This window comes from Bombina bombina, chromosome 12, assembly GCF_027579735.1.
Source record: "Bombina bombina isolate aBomBom1 chromosome 12, aBomBom1.pri, whole genome shotgun sequence".
In the NCBI taxonomy this organism is placed as follows: Eukaryota; Metazoa; Chordata; class Amphibia; order Anura; family Bombinatoridae; genus Bombina; species Bombina bombina.
Window position 1 is genome coordinate 28,912,417 of NC_069510.1, and position 25,625 is coordinate 28,938,041.

The 25,625-nt window shown below is 40.6% G+C and overlaps 1 protein-coding gene across 1 annotated transcript in view; it reads left to right on the forward strand.

The window, feature by feature from the left end:
- The window catches only part of SNAPC4 (small nuclear RNA activating complex polypeptide 4), a 221,792-nt gene that overhangs the window by 167,537 nt on the left and 28,630 nt on the right, over positions 1-25,625 (forward strand). The window contains exon 21 of the mRNA XM_053695908.1: positions 11,830-11,857. Within this exon, the coding sequence (XP_053551883.1) occupies positions 11,830-11,857 (28 nt within the window). The remainder of the gene's footprint in view (positions 1-11,829; positions 11,858-25,625) is intronic.

Sequence of the window (25,625 nt, forward strand, 5' to 3'; positions counted from 1 at the left end):
CTAACTTAAATATAATTTAAATACATAAATAAAATTACTACAATTAACTAAATAATTCATATTTAAAACTAAATACTTACCTAATAGTTACATTGTAGCTATCTTAGGGTTTATTTTTATTTTACAGGCAACTTTGTATTTATTTTAACTAGGTACAATAGTTATTAAATAGTTATTTACTATTTAATAGCTACCTAGTTAAAATAAAGACAAATTTACCTGTAAAATAAATCCTAACCTAAGTTACAATTACACATAACACTACACTATAATTAAATTAATTACCTAAATTAAATACAATTAAATACAATTTAAAACAAGTACGAAACCCCCCCCACTAAATTACAGAAAATAATAAAATAATTAAAAAAAATTTAAACTAATTAAATCTAATCTAAGCCCCCCAAAATAATAAAAATCCCTACCCTATACTAAATTACAAATAGCCCTTAAAAGGGCTTTTTGTGGGGCATTGCCCCAAACTAATCAGCTCTTTTACCTGTAAAAAAAAAATACAATACCCCCCCAACATTAAAACCCACCACCCACACACCCAACCCTACTCTAAAACCCACCCAATCCCCCCTTAATAAAACCTAACACTAACCCCTTGAAGATCACCCTACCTTGAGACCCAGCCGGGCCGAAGTCCTCCACAAAGCTGAATTAAGGTAGAAAAAATCCTATTGGCTGATTGGATCAGCCAATAGGATTGAACTTCAATCCTATTGGCTGATTGCATCAGCCAAAAGGATTTTTTCTACCTTAATTCCGATTGGCTGATAGAATTCTATCAGCCAATTGGAATTCAAGGGACGCCATCTTGGATGACGTCATTTAAAGGAACCTTCATTCTTCAGTTGGACTTTGTTGGAAGAGGATGCTCCGCGTCGGATGTCTTGAAGATGGACCCGCTCCAGATGGATGAAGATAGAAGATGCCGTCTGGATGAAGACTTCTGGCCGTCTGGAGGACCTCTTCTGGCCGGCTTCGATGAAGACTTCTGCCCGTCTGGAGGACCACTTCTGCCCGGCTTCATGGAAGACTTCGGCTAGGCTGGGTGAAGACTTCTCAAGGTAGGGTGATCTTCAAGGGGTTAGTGTTAGGTTTTATTAAGGGTGGATTGGGTGGGTTGAGTAGAGTAGGGTTGGGTGTGTGGGTGGTGGGTTTTAATGTTGGGGGGGTATTGTATTTTTTTTTACAGGTAAAAGAGCTGATTACTTTGGGGCAATGCCCCGCAAAAAGCCCTTTTAAGGGCTATTTGTAATTTAGTATAGGGTAGGGATTTTTATTATTTTGGGGGGCTTTTTTATTTTATTAGGGGGATTAGATTAGGTATAATTAGTTTAAAAAAATTGTAATTATTTTATTATTTTCTGTAATTTAGTGTTTTGTTTTTTTCTCTGTAATTTAGTGTTTTTGATTTAATTGTAATTAATTTAATTTATTTATAGTGTAGTGTTAGGTGTAATTGTAACTTAGGTTAGGTTTTATTTTACAGGTATATTTGTATTTATTTTAGCTAGGCAGTTATTAAATAGTTAATAACTATTTAATAACTATTCCACCTAGTTAAAATAAATACAAACTTGCCTGTAAATTAAAAATAAACCCTGAGATAGCTACAATGTAACTATTAGTTATATTGTAGCTATCTTAGGGTTTATTTTATAGGTAAGTATTTAGTTTTAAATTGGAATACTTTATTTAATTATGGTAATTTTATTTAGATTATTTTAAATTATATTTAAATTAGGGGGGTGTTAGGGTTAGGGTTAGATTTCGGTTTAGGTGTTAATAACTTTATTATAGTGGTGGCGACGGGTTGCGGCAGATTAGGGATTAATAAGTGTAGTTAGGTTGCGACAACATTGGGGCGGCAGATTAGGGGTTAATAAATATAATATAGGTGTCGGCGATGTTGGTGGCATCAGATTAGGTGTTCATTAGTATAATGTAGGTGGCGGCGGTGTCCGGAGCGGCAGATTAGGGGTTAATAATATAATGCAGGTGTCGGCGATGTCGGGGGCGTCAGATTAGGGGTTAATAAGTGTAATATTAGGGGTGTTTAGACTCTGGGTTCATGTTAGGGTGTTAGGTGTAGACATAAAAAGTATTTCCCCATAGGAATCAATGGGGCTGCGTTAGGAGCTGAACGCTTCTTTTTTGCAGGTGTTAGGTTTTTTTTCAGCCGAATCTGCCCCATTGATTCCTATGGGGAAATCGTGCACGAGCACGTTAGCCAGCTCACCGCTACTGTAAACAACGCTGGTATTGAGGTGAGATGTGGAGCTAAATTTTGCTCTCCGCTCACTTTTCTGCGGCTAACGCCGGGTTTAAAAAAAAAACGTAATACCAGCGTTGTTTGTAGGTGTATCCGAAAAGAAATAAACATGAGAATGCCTAAACATTTCTAATTGCAACAATTTTCTGGGAGAAGTGGTGCATTATCTGACAGAAATCAAGGGGTGCCAATATTTTTGGCCATTACTGTGTAACATATAGATATATACTGTATATATATATATATATATATATATATATATATATATATATATATATATATATATATATATAGAACATATTATGCTATGTGCAGAACATTGGAATGTCAAATATTTTCAGTAAATACTTTATTAAATATTTAATATTGCATTAAAACAAAATTTATGCTTACCTGATAAATTTATTTCCGGATATGGTGAGTCCACGGCTTGAGTAATTACTGTTTATATTGTAGCTATATTAGGGTTTATTTTACAGGTAAGTATTTAGCTTTAAATAGGAATAATTTATTTATTAAGATTTATTTTATTTCGTTAGATTTAAATTAAATTTAATTTAGGGTGGTGTTAGTGTTAGGGTTAGACTTAGCTTTAGGGGTTAATACATTTATTAGAGTAGCGGCGAGGTCCGGTCGGCAGATTAGGGGTTAATACTTGAAGTTAGGTGTCGGCAATGTTAGGGAGGGCAGATTAGGGGTTAATACTATTTATTATAGGGTTTTTGAGGCGGGAGTGAGGCGGATTAGGGGTTAATACATTTATTATAGTGGCGGTGAGATCCGGTCGGCAGATTAGGGGTTTATAATTGTAGGTAGGTAGCGGCGACGTTGGGGGGGGCAGATTAGGGGGTAATAAATATTATGTAGGGGTCGGCGATGTTAGGGGCAGCAGATTAGGGGTACATAGGGATAATGTAGGTTGCGGCGGTGTGCGGTCGGCAGATTAGGGGTTAAAAAATTAAATAGAGTGGCGGCGATGTGGGGGGCCTCGGTTTAGGGGTACATAGGTAGTTTATGGGTGTTAGTGTACTTTAGAGCACAGTAGTTAAGAGCTTTATGAACCGGCGTTAGCCCAGAAAGCTCTTAACTCCTGGTTTTTTGCTACGGCTGGAGTCTTGTCATTAGATTTCTAATGCTCACTTCAGCCAAGACTCTAAATACCGGCGTTAGAAAGATCCCATTGAAAAGATAGGATACGCAATTGGCGTAAGGGGATCTGCGGTATGGAAAAGTCGCGGCTGGAAAGTGAGCGTTAGACCCTTTCCTGACTGACTCTAAATACCAGCGGGTGGTAAAAACCAGCTTTAGGACCCCCTAACGCTGGTTTGGACGGCTAACGCAGAATTCTAAATCTAGGCGTTAGTATGAAGAACCGTTTTATCGGCATGTAAAATAAGATAAGGGGAATCACACTGCATAGCTCAGAGTTCCGAGACTCTTGGAGCAGAAAAGATAGTAACAAGAAACAAAACATTCCAAGATAACAACTTAATGTCTGTGGAATGCAACGGCTCAAACGGAGCCAGCTGTAAAACTTTAAGAACAAGGTTAAGGCTCCAAGGAGGAGCAACAGACTTAAAGACAGGCCTGATTTTGACCAAGGCCTGACAAAAAGATTGCACATCTGGCACATCTGCCAAACGTTTATGTAGTAAAACTGATAAAGCAGACATCTGACCCTTCAGGGTACTGACTGACAATCCCTTCTCCAGGACTTCCTGAAGAAAAGATAAAATTCTAGGAATTCTAATTCTACTCCAAGAATAGCCCTTGGATTCACACCAATACAGATACTTACGCCATATCTTATGGTAAATCTTTCTAGTAACAGGCTTGCGAGCGTGAATCATGGTCTCAATGACCGACTGAGAAAAACCACGCTTAGACAGAATTAAGCTATTAATCTCCAAGCAATCAGCTTCAGAGAAACGAGATTTGGATGAAGGAAGGGACCCTGAATCAGGAGGTCCTTCCTCAGAGTTAGTCTCCAAGGTGGGAGAGATGACATCTCCACTAGGTCTGCAAACCAGATCCTCTGAGGCCATGCAGTGGCTATTAGAATCACCGACGCTCCCTCTCCTGTTTGATACGAGCAATGATTCGTGGAAGGAGAGCAAACGGAGGAAACAGGTATGCCAACCTGAAAACCCAAGGAACCGCCAGAGCATCTATCAGAACGGCCTGCGGATCTCTTGACCTTGAATCATACCTTGAAAGCTTGGCGTTCTGACGGGACGCAATCAGATCTAACTTTGGCAGCCCCCCATTTGAGGACAAAGCTGGAAAACACCTCCGGATGGAGTTTCCACTCCCCGTAATGAAAAGTCTGTCTGCTCAGAAAATCTGCTTCCCAGTTATCTACTCCTGGAATGTGGATGGCAGATAGACAGCAATTGTGGGTCTCTGCCCACTGAAGAATCTGAGTAACCTCCTTCATGGCTAAGGAACTCTGAGTTCCTCCCTGGTGATTGATGTAAGCCACAGAGGTTATGTTGTCTGACTGGAACCTGATAAACTGGACTGAGGACAACTGAGGCCAAGCCAACAGAGCATTGTAAATTGCCCTCAACTCAAAGATGTTGATGGGAAGAGCAGACTCCTCCCGAGTCCAAAGGCCCTGAGCTTTTAACGAGTTCCAGACTGCTCCCCAGCCCAACAGGCTGGCGTCCGAATCCCTTTACGACTGATCTAACTCAATTCTCTGAGATAGATCTGCATGGTCACAATTCCATTGTGTGAGCATTCACAACTGGAGAGCTCTCAAATGGAATCGAGCAAGAGGAATGATGTCCATGGAAGCCACCATCAGACTGATTACCTCCATACATTGAGCCACTGAAGGATGAGCAGTAGCCTAAAGAGAGAGGCGAGAGGTAATGATTTTGTTTTTCCTGACCTCTGTCAGAAAAATCTTCATCAATAGAGAATCTATTATGCTTCCTAAGAACACTACTCTTATAGCAGGGGAAAGGGAGCTTTTTTGCAGATTCACATTCCATCCGTGGGAACAAAGAAAAGACAATAATATCTCTGTGTGAAATTTTGCTTGTTGAAAAGATGGCGCCTAAACCAATACGTCATCCAGGTAGGGTGCCACAGCAATTCCACAAGAAAGGATCACTGCCGAAAGAGCCCTCAGAACCTTTGGAAAAAAGTCTGGGATTCCTGGCTAGACCAAATGGAAGGGTCATGAACTGGAAATGTTTGTAAAGAAAGGCAAATCTCAGGAATCTGTGATGGTCCCTGTGAATAGGAACATTAAGATATGCATCCTTTAGGTCTATGGTTGTCATGAGCTGACCCTCTTGTACTAAAGGAAGAATGGAGCGTATAGTCTCCATCTTGAAGGATGGAACTTTGAAAAACTTGTTTAGACACTTAAAGTCTAGAATGGGTCAGAAAGTTCCCTCTTTTTTGGGAACCACAAATAGGTTGGAGTAGAACCCGAGACCCTGTTCCTGCATTGGAACTATCACACCCAGGGAGGAAAGATGTATACATTTCAAGAACGCCTCTCTCTTTATCTGGTCTGCAGATAATCTTGAGAGAAGGTATCTGCCTCTGGGAGGAAAAGTTTTGAATTCCAATTCGTAACCCTGGGATACTATGTCCACAGTCCAGGGATCTGGGACATCTCATATCCATGCTTGAGAGAACTGAGTAAGTCTGCCCCCACCTGATTGGGGGAAAACCCTTCATGCTGATTTGGAATCAGCTGCCGGTTTCTTTGATTGTTTCCCCTTGTTCCAAGACTGATTGGGTTTCCAAGAAGACTTGGATTGTTCCTGCTTGGAAGAAGTAGGGGAAGGCTTTCCTCTGAAGTTACAAAATTTCACCAGAAGTTTGACTTTAGAGGAAACATCTGCACACCTGGATTTCAACCATAAAGCCCTGCGGGCTAGGACAGCGAAACTAGATATTTTAGCTCCTAGTCTAACAACCTGTAAAATGGCATCTGCAATAAAGGAATTGGCCAATTTAAGAGCTTTAATCCTATCCTGAATTTCATCCAAGGACGTCTCTACTTGAAGAACTAATAAGATGCCGCACTAGTCACGGTGGCAATACACAGTGCCGGTTGCCATTGGATAACTTGATGAACATAAATCTTTTTCAAATAAGCCTCCAGCTTCTTGTTCATCAGAGCCTTAAAAGAGAAGCTATCCTCAATAGGAATAGTGGTTATCTTAGCCAGAGTGGAAATGGCCCCTTCAACTTTGGGTACAGTATACCAAGGGTCTGTAATGGAGTCTTCAACAGGAAACATTTTCTTAAAAATTGGAGACGTGGAAAAAGACACCCCTGGTTTCTCCCATTCCTGTGAGATAATCTCCCTAGCACTGTCCGGCACAGGAAAAACTTCCGAAGTGGAAGGTTCATCAAAGAAACTATTAAGTTTACTAGATTTCTTAGGAGTGAACGACAGGGGTATCGGAGTCATCTATAGTAGCTAAAACCTCCTTTAACAATACACAAAGGTGTTCAAGCCTAAATCTGAAGGATACCACCTCAGTCTCAGAAAAAGGAATTATACTGTCCGAATCTGAGATTTCACCTTTAGAAAGTCCTTATGTATCTTCCTCATCAGACTTATGAGAAAGGGCAACTTGGGAAGCAGAACTGAGGACAGGCACCTTACTTTCTCCATCTTTTGATTTTCTCTTGCGTTTTCCCTGTAATCTGGGAATGGCAGCTAATGCCGCAGATACCGCTGAAGATACTTGGGCAGGAATTTCTGCTTTTAAATAAACTACACTAGGAGTTATAGAGGAACCGCAGTGCACTGCATGTGACGCTATTGAGGCTTGGGACGTAGCAGGAGAAAGCTGAGGTATTAGTTTAACAGCATTATCCTGAGAGACATTAGGCTCAAAAAGTTTACCTTTATTTTTCAAGGTTTTCTTGACACATGAAGAACAAAATTGCATAGGAGCTGCAATTTGTGCATCTAAACATAATAAGCACAAATTCATGAGAGCAGGCTCTTGCTCCATATCAGACATGTTGTGAAACAGTAAATAAACTTGTACGGATAAGTTTCAAAGATTTTAATATTAAATTAAAATAAGCTAAGGAAAAAATAAACTTTAAATTTTATCCCAAATTAGGATCCATCTCCAGCTAATATTATCTGAGAAAAGTTAAGAAAAAAATGTAATAAACATCAAATAAACTTCTAAAATACCCCTCAGGCAACCCCACACCTTAATTACTGAGTTGCCTTACCGCTACCAATTAAGACCAGATTACTCAAATGGAGAAAAACAGCTTTTTCCTCAGAAAAGTTATGAAGTAAAGCCGGACATGTGACCGCAACTGCCGAGCTCAAATTACTGCTGCGACACAAAGAGGCACTAAAAATAGCTTCCTTGTACACTGAGTACCAGAAATAACCATTTTTTCAAACTGGACAGTTTAAAATGTTGCATTGTTTTATTTTAAAGCAATGGGGAAATGAATAAGCTGCTTAAATAGAAAAGTCAGCCTTACTTTCAGTTAAACTTGAATTACTTTATCAAGTAAATATGTGACAGAATATAAAGCCTAATAAAAACATGTTACCCTTTCTTTTTAAAAGAGTTTAAATGTTAGTCTCACATGCTACAGTGCCTTCTTCATTTCCCAGTGTAACCCATACAACAGGATTATCCATGTCCCAATAAAAAAGCAGTGTCTCTTAATTTAAGTGCATGGTCTTCCCAACTGGAAGAAAAAGCACTTACCTGCTCCGCTGTCCGGCATTTAGACAGTTACAAGGTATGAGAAGACACAGTTCTTCACAGAGAAAAAGAAACAAACAGCCAGATTACGAGTTTTGCGTTATGAATGGCTCGCTAATAACTTGCAAGTTATTTTCACCGCTCACTCTTAATAGCGCTGCTATTACAGGTTTGCAAAAAAAAACGGCTTGTGCGGCCGATATGGTTGCGTTGAGCTCCATACCGCATAAATTTATGTAGTTGGCGGCGACATTGGGACGGCAGATTTGGGGTTAATAAGTGTAATGTAGGTGTCGGCGATGTCGGGGCGGCAGATTAGGGGTGTTTAGACTCTGAGTTTATGTTAGGGTGTTAGGTTTAAATGTACATATGGGGAAAAAAATGTACATTTAAACCTAACACCCTAACATAAACTCAGAGTCTAAACACCCCTAATCTGCCGCCCCGACATCGCCGACACCTACATTACACTTATTAACCCCAAATCTGCCGTCCCAATGTCGCCGCCAACTACATAAATTTATTAACCCCAATCTGCCGCCCCCAATGTTACCGCCATCTACCTACACTTATTAACCCCTAATCTGCTGCTCCCAATGTCGCCGCTGCCACTATACTCAAGTTATTAACCCCTAAACCTCTGGCCTCCCACATCACTAACACTAAATAAATATATTAACCCCTAACGTAATCCTAACACCCCTATCTTTAATATAATTAAATAATTCTAAATAAAACTTACTATGAATAACTAATTCCTATTTAAAACTAAATACATGCTTACCTGTAAAATAAAACCTAATAGTTACATTGTATCTATCTTAGGTTTTATTTTTATTTCACAGCTAAGTTTGTATTTATTTTAACTAGGTAGACTAGTTAGTAAATAGTTATAAACTATTTACTAGCTACCTAGTTAAAATTAATACAAATTGACCTGTAAAATAAAACCTAACCTGCCTTTTACTAACACCTAACATTACAATAAAATTAAAAAAATTAAACAAAATACAATGATCTAAAGTACAAAAAATAATAAACACTAAATTACACAAAATAAAAAAAGAAATTATCAAAAATAATAATAATAATAGCCCTATCAAAATAAAAAAGCCCCCCCAAAATAAAAAAACTCTAGCCCTACACTAAACTGCCAATGGCCCTTAAAAAGCCAACACTAACCGCCGACGATCCACTTAGTTTTTGAAGACCGGACATCCATCCTCATCCAAGCGGGTAGAAGTCCTCATCCAAGCGGGCAGAAGTCCTCATAAAAGCAGGCAGCAGTCTTCATCCAAGCGGGCAGAAGTCTTCATCCAGACGGCATCTTCTATCTTCATCCATCCGGCGGCGGAGCAGGTCCATCTTGAAGACATCTGGCGCGGAGCATCCTCTTCTTCCGATGGCTGTTGAAGAATGACGTTCCCCTTTAAAAGACGTCATCCAAGATGGCGTCCCTTACATTCCGATTGGCTGATAGAATTCTATCAGCCAATAGGAATTAAGGGGGGAAAATCCTATTGGCTGTTGCAATCAGCCAATAGGATTGAGCTTTCATCCTATTGGCTATTCCAATCAGCCAATAGAATGCAAGCTCAATCCTATTGGCTGATTACAACAGCCAATATGATTTTTTCCTTTTAAGGGCCATTGGCAGTTTAGTGTAGGTTAGGGGGTTTTTTTTATTTTAGGGGGCTTTTTTATTTTGATAGGGCTATTAGATTAGGAGTAATTCGTTTTTATTTTTGATAATTTCTTTTTTTATTTTGTGTAATTTAGTGTTTATTATTTTTTGTACTTTAGATAATTGTATTTTGTTAATTTATTTAATTTTATTGTAATGTTAGGTGTTAGTAAAAGGCAGGTTAGGTTTTATTTTACAGGTAAATTTGTATTTATCTTAACTAGGTAGCTAGTAAATAGTTAATAACTATTTACTAACTAGTCTACCTAGTTAAAATAAATACAAACTTAGCTGTGAAATAAAAATAAAACCTAAGATAGATATAATGTAACTATTAGTTATATTGTAGCTAGCTTAGGGTTTATTTTACAGGTAAGTATTTAGTTTTAAATAGGAATTATTTAGTTATTAATAGTAGGTTTTATTTAGATTTATTTTAATTATATTTAAGTTAGGGGGGGTTAGGTATAGGGGTTAATAGGTTTGTTATAGCGGTGGAGTGGGCGGATGGAAGATTAGGGGTTAATTATATTTAAATAGTGTTTTTGATGCGGGAGGGCGTCGGTTTAGGGGTTAATAATTTTATTATAGTGGCGATGATGTCGGGGAGCGGCAGAATAGGGGTTAATACATTTTTTTAAGTGCCGACGATGTCTGGAGCGGCAGATTAGGGGTTAATAATTTTATTTTAGTGTTTGTGATGCGGGAGGGCCTCGGTTTAGGGATTAATAGGTAGTTTATGGGTGTTTAGTGTACTTTTTAACACTTTAGTTATGAGTTTTATGGTACAGCTTTGTAACGTAAAACTCATAACTACTGACTTTAGATGGCGGTACGATTCTTGTCGGTATAGAGTGTACCGCTCACTTTTTGGCCTCCCAGGCAAAACTCGTAATACCGGCGCTATGGGAGTCCCATTTTTAAAAGTGCGGTACTGACGTTGCGTGACAGCCAAAAAAGTGTGCGGTACACCTATACCTACAAGACTTGTAATAGCAGCGGTAGGGAAAAGCAGCGTTATGAAGCATAACACTGCTTTTTCACTCATAACGCCAAACTCGTAATCTAGCTGAGAGTAGCCAACTCTGGCTTTCTAAACTAGGGCAGCAATTGGTAGGAAAACGCAGTAAGTACCTCTTTACAAGTTCCTAACTGCTTTAATGCCACCACTACCCGACTGCAAGGAATGACATGGAATACGGCTATACCCCAAAACGTGCTTGTAGATTAAATCTAAATTTTTCTTCAGACACCTAAACTTCACCTCCTCCATGCACCGAAGGCAAAGAGAATGACTGGGGGTTGTAGATAAGGGAGTGATACTTAGCAGTTTAACTGGTGCTCTTTGCCTCCTCCGGCTGGCCAGGAGGGATATTACCAACAGTAATTACTCAAGCCGTGGATTCACCATATCTTAGGAAAGAAATATTATTTTACATGTATACACATATAAACATATATATTTAGACATATATATGTATTTATCTTTATGTTAAAGTCCTTTGCCTGCTTTTTTTGAACACCTGAGACCTCATATCTTTGAATCCTTGTATCTTTTTTAGGTTCTGTGCCGTTTTTGACTGTATGAGAACGAGGCTCCCATTGGAGCCTATGGAAGTGCGCTCTCGTGAGTGCAAAGCTTCCATGCAATGCGAATGTGAGGTCGAGGGTCGCATTGCTCTTTACTTGTAATACTTGTAATACATTGGTATTTCTGAATGGAGCGCAAATATCACACTCGCAAAAGCACAATTTTGCTCTCCACTCATAAGCTGGCCCAAAATCTTTGTGTAGATGTTCTAAATAAATATTTTACGAATCAGCTTTAAGCTTTAAATACATCATTATGTTTTTTGTTTCACCTGTTTACATTTTATGCTAATTATAAATATTTAATATTTAAAATGATAAAAGGTGGGATTGAAATTAGGAATTTAAAGGGACAGTCTATATTGATTTTTTTTTTGTATTGTTTAAAAAGATAGATAACGCCTTTTACTACCCATTCTCCAGCTTTATATTTTTTACCCTGTAAATTGTATTGAAGTATACAAAATGTTAGTGTTCTTTGTAAACAATGTATACGCTGCAGCACTCTTCTGATGAATCAACATATTCATTGTTTTATGTTTTCCTTCTAGTTAACTTATATACAGCCTAGTACTTCAGGTATGTGAACTTTTATGCAATTTTTTACAATAATCTTTAACCCGCCCCCAATAAAAAATGTATTATTACCTTTCTTAAACAAGAAAAAATATATCGACCTATACGTTTTGTATGAAAAATCATGTTTTTTTATTTATTTTTATGTATTTGTTCATTAAAAAGTTTATAACCTTGTCAAAGAACATAAAATACAGAACTAAAAGCTCAGTCAAAACAGACTACAACTGTGCACATAAGATAATGTAAATATGTCTGGAAGAATATTATGTTTCTGATAAAAAATTTATATATATATGTGTATGTATATATATGTGTATATATATGTAACATCCGTTACATATACAAGTTTTTTTTCCAAATTTTGTTCTTTCCTTGGCTCACCCAAATGCCTATAAGTGTAAACGTGCGCTACCCCCTTTTGCTCACTGCCAAGTATTAAAGGTACCCCCCCCCCCTCTTTTAAAAAGTTTATTCCAGATTACATGTTTTAAAGAAAAACGGACAAAGTTCTGGCGCTATATATAAGTTGGAGTAACAGATTTAAATCAAGGTATAAAAATGGTGTAAAAATGGCTGTATCAAAAAATATTTATGAAAAATATATAGGTAGCCGTGAATTATATCACAAGATTTATTCTATATACTCTAAAATTCACTAAAACAAATAAGCATGTCCTTACATAAATAAGCTTATAATATTGAAGTTCAAATGGAAGTTAACATGCCAATCTTGGTCTTAAATGCCCAGAGAAGTACCGATGCGGCAGCCTTATATCCACAAACAAATGGATGTTAGCTCTGCTGTTTGATATCAATTACCAGAGTAATCACTAGCTGATCAAGTCCTCGCCCGCTCTAACGTTTCTTGCACCCTGTGCCTGTGTAGTGACGAGTGTTTGCTCCTGTTCTCCCTTGCTGTCAGCTCATCTCCACTTGTGCGCTGATTGGTTGGGCCGTGATTGTCGAGTCACGTGACGTGACTGCTACCAGCGTGACTCCTCAGGGGTAATCCCTGACATATAGCTGTTTCTTTTTTAAGACACGATGAGTCCATGGATCATCTTAATTACTAATGGGATATTCACCTCCTGGTCAGCAGGAGGAGGCAAAGAGCACCACAGCAGATCTGTTAAATAGCTCCTCCCTTCCCTCTCACTCCAGTCATTCTCTTTGCCTACGTTAGTAATAGGAAGAGGTAAAGTGAGGTGTTAGTATAGATTCTTCAATCAAGAGTTTATTATTTTTAAAGTAGTGCAAGATTGTGCTGCTTTGTTCTATGGTGTAGCCATAGTCCATATCAGTCTCTTCAGTAGAGCTTTTGGTGGCTTTAGAGCAATGGGAACTTGTGGCACATAATTCTCACTGCGCCTCCCATGTATTTTGCTGCCCTGTATGCCTTTAGTCTGAGAAAAAGGATTACTCAGCATGCCTTTTTTCCACAGGTCAATGGGAGGGAGAGGACCTCTTAAACCTGGGATCTGCCTTGCTGTCAGGCAGAGGATGAGGTAAGTGCTAACTTTTTGTCTAGGGATAGAGGAAGATCTCAGAAAAAAGTTTGGGCACGGTATTATTTTATTCAAAGCCTCATTACCAATAAGGAATAAATTCTCCTATGATGTTAGTGGGCACTATGACAGTTTTGGCTTTTATTGTTCTACAAGCCTCATTAAAGTTGAACTTAGACGCAGGCACTGGGGCTGAAAGAGACATGTACCTCATCTCCCGGCGGTTTCATAACATCATTTTAACCGACCGGGAGAGTACATATTAACTATTACGGCTGCTGCATGAACATTAGAGCAGGCTCAGTGCGTAGGTTTTTTTTTCATGTTAAAACTTATGAACTACGCAATTATCTATAAAGCTTGTAATGGTGGCAGAGGATTATTGATACGCCCACGATGGGCGGTACTTATGTGGCGCCTTTTTAAGTTGCGCAGCTTTTCCTCCTCTTTTGGTTTTCGGAAAGGCTGTTTATTTTTAAGGTGTTGGCGCTTAGAGCAGCGCTTCTGTTACAGCTGTTTAGTTTCAAGGTGTCGGCGCTTAGAGAAGCGCTTCTGTTACAGCTGTTTAGTTCAAGGTGTTGGCGCTTAGAGAAGCGCTTCTGTTACAGCTGTTTAGTTCAAGGTGTTGGCGCTTAGAGAAGCGCTTCTGTTACAGCTGTTTAGTTCAAGGTGTTGGCGCTTAGTGCAGAGCTTCTGTTAAAGCAGAATCGTCTACGGATGGGCTGACAGGCACCTCAGCTGCGTTAAACTGAGGTGTAGAGGGGGTTTGCTGAGGCAGCAACCTTGAACTACAACGGACTTCCTTATGTACCGATCCACCCCTGTTTTCTGCTTACCTTTGAACAAAAACTTAAACTAAACTTAATGAGACAGTAGAGTATGTTATGTGATCCTAAATCATCTCTGCCTACCCACATACAAAAGTTTCTCTTTAACATTTAAAGAGACAGTAACGGTCTTTATGTGTTCACTTTTATTATAAAGTTCAGATTGTTATTTGATTAATCATTTTGTCTCTGTTCACTATGTTGTTAAATGACTGCTGCTTAAATAAAGGAATTACCCTTTCAAATTTAAAGAGACAGTAACGGTTTTTATATGTTAATTAAATTAAAAACTTTTATTTGATTAATCATCTGTTCTCTATGCTTTGAGAGATTTTTTCAAGATGAATAAAATATTTTCTCGCAAATGTACAAACATTTTTATAGCCCACACATGCAGTGCCCTGCGCTTCCTCACAAACTTCACCTAGAGTTATTCTCCAGCCATCGCTTCCATACGATACATTTAATCGATATCTGTTGTATTGTCTGTTTTTCCCATACTGTAGGGAAATCGCTTGAGGAAAAGTTGCTAATACAGTAGTATATATTCCGAATTTTCCTCCCTGGAGCGTGAAGAGGAGGATACTTTGGTAGTATATAAGGGGAAAGCTCAGAATCTGTCTGTGTAATTCCTTTGTCTGATACTGAAGTGTTTTCTTTCAGTTAAGCTTGAGCACCTCCATTGGTTATTTTAGGAGGTTTGAGCTACCCTGGACGCCGCCGATTTCTCTGGCATAGTCAATTCTTTTAATTCCAGCAATCTTTATAAGGATGATTGGAAGGATAGGGAGAAACTGGGCAACCCCTTTTCTCCAGATTTTGCAGACTCTTTCAGGAGTTTTTTTTCCAATGGTACCCAGGAAGGTTGTGTATGTAAGAGTTACAACTACCTGCGGTTTGCATTACTTTGTCACCGGTGCAGTGGCATACTGGTTGATGTGTTCTGGACAGACACTCCTTTAGAAGAAATCCAGAATAGGGTTGAAGTGATTAAGTTAGCTAACGCTGCTCTGTCAGATGCTCCACTTCAAGGTTTTTAAACTGAGAGCTAGGATTTCAGGCTTTGCCATAAGGCCCGCAGAATGTTAAGACTGCGAATGCCTCATCTGAGTATACATTTTTGGTGATTCCCTATAAGAGGAAGACCTTGTTCAGTGCTCTGAATTAGTATAATGTTTAGAGCAGCAACTTAAGACTTTGACAACTCAAGTCAAGTTTGATTCCCATTACGGGGAAATACATTTAAAGAATTTTCTCTGATATTACGGGAGGTAAGGGTAATTCCTTCCCTCAGAATTAGAAAGCAGTTGTCAGAATAGTTCACTTCCTTTCGATTTTTCAAAGGAAGTTGTTCAACTCTTTCTTCCAAGCAGGAGTTGTCAAAATTTTACTGTTGAGTCGGTCAATCTTGGAATCTGGAGATCCTGCTGATGAATCAAAGTCAAAAGACTAAAGAGAAGTCTATCAGCGCTAGACCAAATATGTTATCAGCGGCTCCTAAAAGCAAAGGGTCCCTAGCTAACCCTAGTAGGAAATGAGAATAAGATGTGAGATGCTGAGGAGCGCTAGATGAATGAAATGTGAGTATATTGGACAAAGATACTAAAATATATACTAAAATGTATAATAAAAGATTAATTTAATTATACAATATAATGTAAAACATACAATACTAAAATTCATGGATCCATGATAAACATGATAATAATAATAAAATGCATAAAATGACAACAAAAATGCAGTTCAAAAATGGAAATATATATAGTCTTGAAAAAGGCCCACATACAGGGCCGAAACGCGTTGACAGTTTATGGTAAACAAGGATTGTTTGAAGAAATCCCAGGATTATTTCCGGTCTTTCATCACATATCACTTGCACCTATAACTTTTGATTATTATTTTTACTACCATTGAGGAATTATTTACACATATATCTTTTGACTTTTTATTTTTATATCACTTGGATGACATCAGACTTTTGGATCACATCGCTTTCACAACTTTATTTTTGTGTACACATATAGAAGCACCTTTTTGTGTATCCTTTTTATATATATTTTTCACTATTTTTAATTTTTCAATTTTACGCTTTTTTTCACTTTTTTATCGAGTTCACAGGACCCCACAAGTGTTTTTTCACCGTATGGTATTTCATTAACTTTTTTTTAAACCTCTATATACACATTCATGGACTAATTATCTATATCAATCAGATTGATCCTTGATTATTCATATATATGTTCACTAGCTTTTAGACTGTTGTTATTAATTATTGAACTATATCTTTTTTTTATTTCCATTTTTGAACTGCATCTTGTTGTAATTTTATGCATTTTATTATTATTATTATCATGTTTATCATGGATCCATGAATTTTAGTATTGTATGTTTTACATTATATTGTATAATTAGATGAATCAAAGTCAGCATGACCGGTCTGTCCCCAATCCAGGAGGATTCTGTATCCCAGGGATACAATATAGAGTTCAGGATTTTTTCTTCCATGGGCAGGTCTTTGTTTTCAAGATTATCTGCAGTAGAAGAAAGGCGTTCTTCCTCTGCGTAGGAGACCTCTCTGACATGGGAGTGATAGTTCCTGTTCGGTTTCAGGGACAGGGTCTGGGATTTTATTCCAACTTGTTCGTAGTTCCCAAATAAGAGGGAACCTTCAGACCTATTTTAGATCTCAAGGGTCTAAACAAATATTTCGGAGTACTGTCCTCAGATGGAAGCTATTCGTTCCATTCTTCTGTTGTTCCAAGGGGGTCAATTTATTGCAACCATGGAGTTAAAGGACACATAGCTGTATGTTCCCATTCACAGAGATCATCACAAGTTCCTAAGGTTTGCCTTCCTGGACAGACTCTGCCACTTTGTGGCTCTTCCCTCCGGTCTTGCCATCAAGGGTTCTGGGATCACTGTTGACGATGCTTCGGTTAAGGGGCATTGCATTGGCGCCCTATCTGGACGACATCCTAGTCCAGGCGCCATCCTTACATCAAGCAAGATCTCACACGGACACAGTATTATCCTCCCTGTGGTTTCACAAGGGGAAGGTGAATTTGGGAAAGAGTTCCTTAGTTCCAAATGCAAGGGTAGCTTTCTTAGGAACCATAATAGACTCCCTGTCTATGAAGATTTTTCTGACAGAGGTCAGGAAACTAAAGATTATCGATACTTGTCTAGTCCTTCTGTCCACTCCTCGGCCATCAGTGGTTAAGTGCATGGAGTTAATTGGGCTGATGGGGGCGACAAGGACTTCATCCCGTTTGCTCGCTTCCATCTCAGACCTCTACAGTTAAACATGCTGAGGCAATGGTACGGAGATTATGCGGATTTGTCTCCTCACTTATTTCTAGAGCAGGAGACAAGGGATTCTCTGCAATGGTGGTTGTCTTTGGATCATTTCTCCCAAGGGGGACCTGCTTACGCAGACATTCTTGGGTGATTGTGACAACACATGCCAGCCTTCTAAGGTGGGGAGCAGTCTGGGGCTCTTTAAAGACTCAAGGAACATGGACTCGGTCGGAGTCTGTTCTACCATAACCATTCTGGAACTGAGAGCGATCTACAATGCTCTTCTGGCCTGGTCCCAGTTAGTCTTGATACAGTTTATCAGGTTCCAGCCGGACAACATAACATCAGTGGCTTACATCAATCATCAGGGAAGAACGAGGAAAGTTCCTTGGCGATGACAGAGGTATCCAAAATATTTCAGAGGCCCATTCTTGCTGCCTGTCAGAGAGCCACATCCCAGGGATGGACATTGGGGAGGCGGATTTCCTGAGTAGGCAGAACTTTCTTCCGGTGGAGTGGGATCTCCAACCGGAAGTGTTCTCCAGCCTGATTCTCCACTGAAATCAGCCGGAATTAAAGTTCATGGCATTGCGACAGAATGCCAGGCTCCCAAGATATGGGTCGAAATCCAGGGACCTCCAGGCAGAACTGATAAATGTTCTGGCGGTCCCTTGGATCTTCAATATAGCATACCTGTTTACTCTGTTTGTTCCTTTTCCTCTAGCAATTGCTCGAATCAAACTGGAGAGGGCCTCTGTGATCCTTATAGCGCCGGCCTGGCCTCGCAGGATTGGGTATGCAGATCTGTTGGAGATGACATCTCTACCACCTTGGAGATTTACGTTGAGGAAAGACCTTCTGATTCAGGGGCCTTTCTCTTCACCCAAATCTAGTTTTTCTGAAGCTGACTGGTGATTGAACGCTAAATTTTATCTAAGCAGGGGTTTTCTGGCTCGATCATAGAGACCATGATTCAGGCTTGTAAGCCTGTAACTAGAAGTATTTACTATAAGATTTGGCGGAAATATCTCTATTGGTGTGAATCCAAGGGCTACTCATGGAGTAGAGTTAGGATTCCTAGAATTTTCCTAGACAAATTCCCTAAGGGGTCAAATCTTGGCCTTATCTATTTTGTTACACAAACGTCTGGCCGATGTCCCAGATGTACAATCTTTTTGTCAGGCCTTAGTCAGGATCAGGCCTGTGTTCAAACCAGTTACTCCTCCAAGGAGTCTTAATTTAGTTCTCAATGTTCTTCAAGGGGCTTTGTTTGAGCCTATGCATTCCTTAGATATCAAGTTGTTATCTTGGAAAGTTTTATTTCTTGGTGCTATTTCTTCGGCTCGGGGAGTATCAGAACTCTCGGCATTGCAGTATGAGTCTCCGTGTCTTATTTTCCATTTAGATAAGGTAGTTTTACGTACCAATTTAGGATTTCTTCCTAAGGTTGTTTTCTGATCGGAACATTAATCAGGAGATCGTTGTGCCTTCCTTGTGTCCTAATCCTTCTTCTAATAAGGAAAGACTTCTGCACAATTTGGACGTGGTCCGTGCTTTAAAGTTTTTACCTGCAGGCGACTAAGGACTTTTTTCAATCTTCTTCTCTGTTTGTGGTTTTCTCAGGAAAATGCAAGGGACAGAAAGCTATGGCTACTTCTTTTTCTTTTTGGCTGAAGAGTATCATACGTTTTGCATATGAGACTGCTGGATAGCAGCCTCCTGAGAGTGTTACGGCTCATTCCATGAGGGCTGTTGCTTCCTCATGGGCATTCAAAAATGAAGCTTCTGTGGAACGGATGCTCTTCACACTTTTTCAAGGTTTTACAAATTTGACCATTTTGCATCGGCTGAGGTCGCTTTTGGGAGAAAGGTTCTTCAAGCAGTGGTGCCTTCCGTTTAGGTTCCCTGTCTTGTCCCTCCCGTATCATCTGTGTACTCTAGCTTGGGTATTGAATCCCATTAGTAATTAAGATGATCCGTGGACTCATCGTGTCTTAGAAAAGAAAATTTATGCTTACCTGATAAATTTATTTCTTTTTTGACACGATGAGTCCACGGCCCACCCTGTTCTTTGAGACAGGTTGTGGGTTATTGTAAACCAGACACCTCTGCACCTTGGCTTTTCCTTTCTCTTCCTAACTTCGGTCGAATGACTGGAGTGGGAGGGAAGGGAGGAGCTATTTAACAGCTCTGCTGTGGTGCTCTTTGCCTCCTCCTGCTGACCAGGAGGTGAATATCCCATTAGTAATTAAGATGATCCGTAGACTCATCGTGTCAAAAAAGAAATACATTTAGCAGGTAAGCATAAATTTTCTTTTTTTGGTGTTAGATAAATACAGTTATATTATCTTCACACCCTTTGTAACTATTTCTTAAATAGCGGCTGTGTGGTGGGGCCGGTGTTCTGTCGAGAACTCCAATTCCCCGAAAACTCCAATTTGACGTCACTTCAGGGGACTCTTCTATTTTCACTATGTGTTTTTGCCTGTCTTGGGGGGCGCACTGCTGATCCTCTGGCATACACCCCAAGTTAACCTCCGCCTGGGGGGTTCTTCACCCCCCTTAAACCCCCCAGGCGGAGGCAAAATTGATAGTGAAGATAGGCGATTACAGGGCCCATCTGATTGGTTGTCAATCCTGTCACTTACTGAGACATGGACTAATCAGATGTATGGAATCACCGGAAGTGACATCAGATTGGAGTTTTCAATGTATTGGAGTTCTCGATAGAACACCTGGATTGTCGAGTCACGTGACTGCTGCGTGGTGGGACCAGGTTTGTGAAGCTTATATATAGCACCAGTATTTTGTCTATTTTTCTTTCACCCAAGTGCCTACCCAAGGTGACAATCTTAAGCAGTAGGCTTGTAAGTATTAATGTATTATTCCGTAAGAATTTTAGAGAATCGTATGTGTGGGTTTGAGATCTAATCATATAGGAGTACTTCTCCATTAAGAAAGTAGTGTTCACTTGTGATATCCATTCTAAAAGAGAAGGGGATAATATATGTTCCTATCTCCTGGGAATCTGTTAATTTGCATTATTCAGGAGGATATGAAACAACTGAATTCGTAATTTACAAGTTAGCTTTACACAAAACATAGTAAAATAGTAAATGAGGTTGAAAGAAGACAGAAGTCCATCAAGTTAAACCTATACAGATCCTACTTGAAACACAGTATAGGAGCTACCAATTGAACTTATATTAAATAATTAGAAGACTACCAATTTAACACAAGCAATCACATTTCTGTTTTTAGCCAGAAATGTATGTAAGCCATTTTAAAATTGATCTAAGGCATTGGCAATTGATCTAAGGCATTGGCATTAATTACCTTCTTTGGCAAGCAGTTTCACAATTTGATTGCTCTTACAGTGCAAAATAAATGTTTACATTGCTAGAGATTAAATCTCCTTTCCTCTAGACTTAAATTGTACCTCTTCGCACAAACAATTGCCTTGGTATAAATAGAGCATCCACCAACTCTGTGTATGGGCCTTAAAAATATTTATATAAAGTCATCATATTACCTCTCAAAACTAGAATGTTCACAAAAGCTGTTTTCCATCTAATATGAGTAGAGTCCACGGCTAAATTCATTACTTGTGGGAATACAGAACCTGGCCACCAGGAGGAGGCAAAGACACCCCAGCCAAAGGCTTAAATACCTCCCCCACTCCCCTCATCCCCCAGTCATTCTTTGCCTTTCGTCAAAGGAGGATGGCAGAGAAGTGTCGGAGAAGTCTCTTTATGGAGGGTAGTACTCTTCGGAATGGGACTGGAATTTTAAGTAGTCTTGTCAGCCTCTCAGTGAGAGCGTTAACGAATGTTAGGGTCTGGAGATGCAGGAAGAGTCTTTCTGCTAAACCATCCAGACTCGTATTATCAGCTCCTTAAGCAATCAGTGTTGACGAGTTTCACTGCCTGCTTTCTTCACTCAAGTCCATGTCAGGAGCGATGCTATACACTGTCAAACTTGAAAGGCCGTGTTCCTGTTCCATGGCGTTGATTCTGGTAAGATTGTTTCATTTTTATATCTGTAATGATAACGCAAGAAGACAGTGTGGCTCCTTTATCTGTATAGAATCAAGGGTTAATATCTCTGGAAGGTGATTATTGAACAGGGAGGGGATATAGACATGATTGCTTTATTGTGTTTGCTGCGACATGTGTGAGATGAGGCTCTGGCATTATGGAACAGTCACGTTTTTTTCCTGTCCTTGATTACTGCGCAGCCCGTTTTGTTGGCGCGCTTTTTGTTGGCTGCAGGGGCGGTCCTACATGATACTCCATGTGACCAGGTGTGGCCTCTTTTCTCTTCCTTTCCTGACCGTTGGTTGCAGGAGACTATACAAGTTTTCTCTGTGGGCCTGGGTCATAGGAGGTGGTGAGTGCCCCGGCCATTGGAGTATAAAGGTGCCATTTAATACGTTTCTATAATACTTATTAAAGCGCAAGCTATGGAGGACTCTGATATGTTAGAGAGGACTCCCTCTTACCTAATTCTATTGCCTGTGTTTATTGTGAGGAGGTTTTGGTTTACCCGCCTGCTCAACTATGTTCCACATGCTTCGATAAAATAGTGATATCTAAAAGAAATAAGATGTTTAGTACCACTGAGCCTTCTAACCTCTGAGGGGTCCCCGTCCCGTGAGGTGATTACACATGCAGCTCCCCAGTGCACTTCTAATCCTCCTACAGGAGGGGCCTCGTTGCCGTCCTATTTTCTGAACAGTTGCAAACGGCCGTTTCTGCGGTCATTATTGCTTTATCTCGCCCGGCCAAGCTCAAGCGAAAGGTAAAACATTGTGGTCCTTCCCAGGGGGTCATCTAATCTGTTGGATGTGTCTGAGAATAGATTATCCGCTGATGCAGAGGATTCCGATACTTTGGACGACTCTCTCTCTGGGTCGGAATCTGCGGCCTCTAAACCAGACTTTAGGTTTAGGATGGAGAACTTACGCTTTTTGTTAAGAGAGGTGTTAGCGACTCTAGAGGTTCCGGAACCGAAGTTACCGGAGGAACCTTCTATTCCTATGCTTGATAAGGTTTATAAGGACAGGGTTGTGCCACAGACTTTCCCGGTTCCCGTAAAGATGGTGAATATTAATAAGAATGAATGGGAGAAACTTGGATCGTCTTTTTCCCTTCTTCTTCATTTAAATTTTTTTTCCCGGTTCCAGATGCTCAGCTAGAACTGTGGGGATCTGTCCCCAAAGTGGTTGGAGCCATTTCCACGCTCGCTAAACGCACCACTATCCCGCTTACGTATCGATCGTTGTTTAAGGAAGCCATGGATAAAAAATTAGAGACCCTGTTTAGAAAAATGTTTTAGCACACAGGGTTTGTTTTTCAACCTTCAGCCGCGGTGGCTGCGGTTGCGGGAGCCACTACCTATTGGTGTGACTCTTTGTCAGAGATGGTCGAGGTGGAGACTCTCCTCGACAAGATACAAGAACAAATCAAGGCCCTGAGGGTAGCTAATTCGTTTATTTGTGATGCTGACATGCAGATTATTCGCTTGAATGCTAAGACATCAGGTTTTTCTGTTTTGACCCGGAGGGCCCTGTGGTTGAAGTTGTGGTCTGCTGACATGACGTCCAAATCTAGATTGCTATCCCTTCCATTTAAGGGAAAGATTATTTTCGGTACAGGCCTGGACTCGATCATATCCAAGGTTAAGGGGGGCAAGAGTGCCTTTCTTCCATAGGATAAAAAGAATAAACCTAAGGGTCCTAATTTTCATCCCTTTCGTTCGGACAAGTCCCAATGACAGCAACCTGCCGCAAAGCCTGAGCAGTCCAAGGGATCTTGGAAACCCTCTCAGTCTTGGAATTAAACCAAACAGAGTAAGAAGCCCTCCAAGAGAAAATCGGCATGAAAGGGCAGACTCTCTCTTTTCGCAGATGCTTGGTTGAGAGACGTTCAGGATCCTTGGGTTCTGGAAGTTGTTGCCCAGGGTTACAGGATAGGTTTCAAGACCCATCCTTCCAGGGACAGATTCCTCTTGTCAAATCTCTCATCAAATCCAAAAAAAAGGAATGTTTTTCTAGAGTGCGTGAGGGATCTCTCCTCTCTAGGAGTAATTGTACCGGTACCTCTAGCACAAAGGGGTCTAGGGTAATATTCAAACCTTTTCGTGGTACCAAAGACGGAGGACACGTTTCGCCCAATTCTAGACTGAAAGTGCTTAAACAAGTTTCTGTCCCATCGTTCAAAATGGAAACGATAATGTCAATACTGCCCCGAATTTGGCGGCGCTATACAAATAAATGATAATAATAATAATAATAATAGTTCAAGAGGGCCAGTTTATGACCACGATAGACTTGAAGAATGCTTACCTTCATGTGCCAATCCACAAGGATCGCTTCAGGTTCTTAAGGTTCGCCTTTCTGGATAAGCACTTCCAGTTTGTAGCTCTTCCCTTTGGGTTGGCTACGGCTCCAAGAATCTTCACAAAGGTTCTGGGAACTCTGCTCACAGTAGCAAGATCCACAGGGATTGCAGTGGCTCCTTATCTGGACGACATTCTGGTTCAGGCTCCGTCTTACCAGTTGGCAGAGGATCATTCAAGAGTTCTTCTCCTTCTTCTGCAATCTCATGGTTGGAAGGTGAACTCAGGGAAGAGTTCTCTGGTTCCCAGTACCAGAGTGGAGTTTCTGGGCACGATAATAGATTCCATTGCCATGAAGATATTCATAACAGACTAGAGACATTTTAAGATTGTCTCCATCTGTCTTGCCCTTCAATCCTCCTCAAGGCCGTCAGTGGCCAGGTGCATGGAGGTGATTGGGCTCATGGTATCCATTATAGATGTCATTCTGTTCGCCAGATTCCATCTCCAGCCTCTGCAGCTGTGCATGCTGAGGCAGTGGAACGGCGATCATTCGGACTTGTCCCAACTGATCTCTCTGGACAATGGGTGTGACTACGGACGCAAGTCTCTGGTTGGGGAGCGGTTTGAGGTGCCAGGAAGGCACAGGGCAGGTGGAATTGGAAGGAGTCTTTTCTCCTGATCAACATCCTGGAACTTCGGGCGATCTTCAATGCTCTGGAGGCTTGGCCCCTCCTGGATTCGTCCAAGTTCATCAGATTCCAGTCGGACAACATTACCTCAGTGGCTTACATCAACCACCAGGGGGGAATAAGAAGCTCCCTAGCCATGAGGGAAGTATCTCGGATTCTGGAGTGTTCGCAGGCCCACGAATGCTCGCTATCGGCTAACCACATCCTGGGTGTGGACAACTGGGAAGTTGACTTTCTCAGCAGACAATCATTTCATCCGGGGAATGGTCTTTTCACCCCAAAGTGTTTGCAGAGATTTGCAACAGTTGGGAGACTCCGGAGATAGATCTCATGGCATCCAGACTCAACTTCAAGCTACCCAGATACCGGGTCGCGGTCCAGGGATCCCCAGGGGGAACTGATAGATGCCTTAGCGGTGCCTTGTGTAGTGTCATGCATCAAACAGGAGCAAATGCCAACTATTCTGATTGCTCCATCGTGGCCGTGGAGGACGTGGTTTGCGGATCTAGTGGGGATGTCACCCTCCCCTCCATGGAGGTGGCCCTGTCACAGGAATCTGCTGGTACAGGGTCCCTTTGTGCATCAGAAACTAGATTCTCCGAGGCTGACTGCGTGGAGATTGAACGCTTAGTCTTAGCCAGAACAGGATTTTCTGAGAGGGTTATTGATACTCTCATTCAAGCCAGAAAGCCGGTTACCCGTCGCATCTATCATATGGTGTGGAGGACCTACTTACTCTGGTGTGAATCTTTTGGATATTCCTGGCATAGGGTCAGGGTATCCAGAATTATTTCCTTCCTCCGGGACGGTCTGGAGAAGGGACTTGCCGCCAGTTCCTTAAGGGGACAGATTTCGACTTTATCTGTGCTGTTACATAAGAAGCTCGCTGAGCTACCTGATATTCAGTCTTTTGTTCAGACTCTGTCTATGATCAGGCCTGTGTTTAGACATTCTGCTCCTCCTTGGAGTTTGAATTTGGTTCTGAGGGTTTTGCAGGGTTCTCCGTTTGAGCCTATGCACTCTCTTCACGTTAAGACTCTGTCTTGGAAGGGCCTTTTTCTGCTGGCCATTGCTTCGGCACGCAGAGTGTCTGAACTAGAGACCTTGC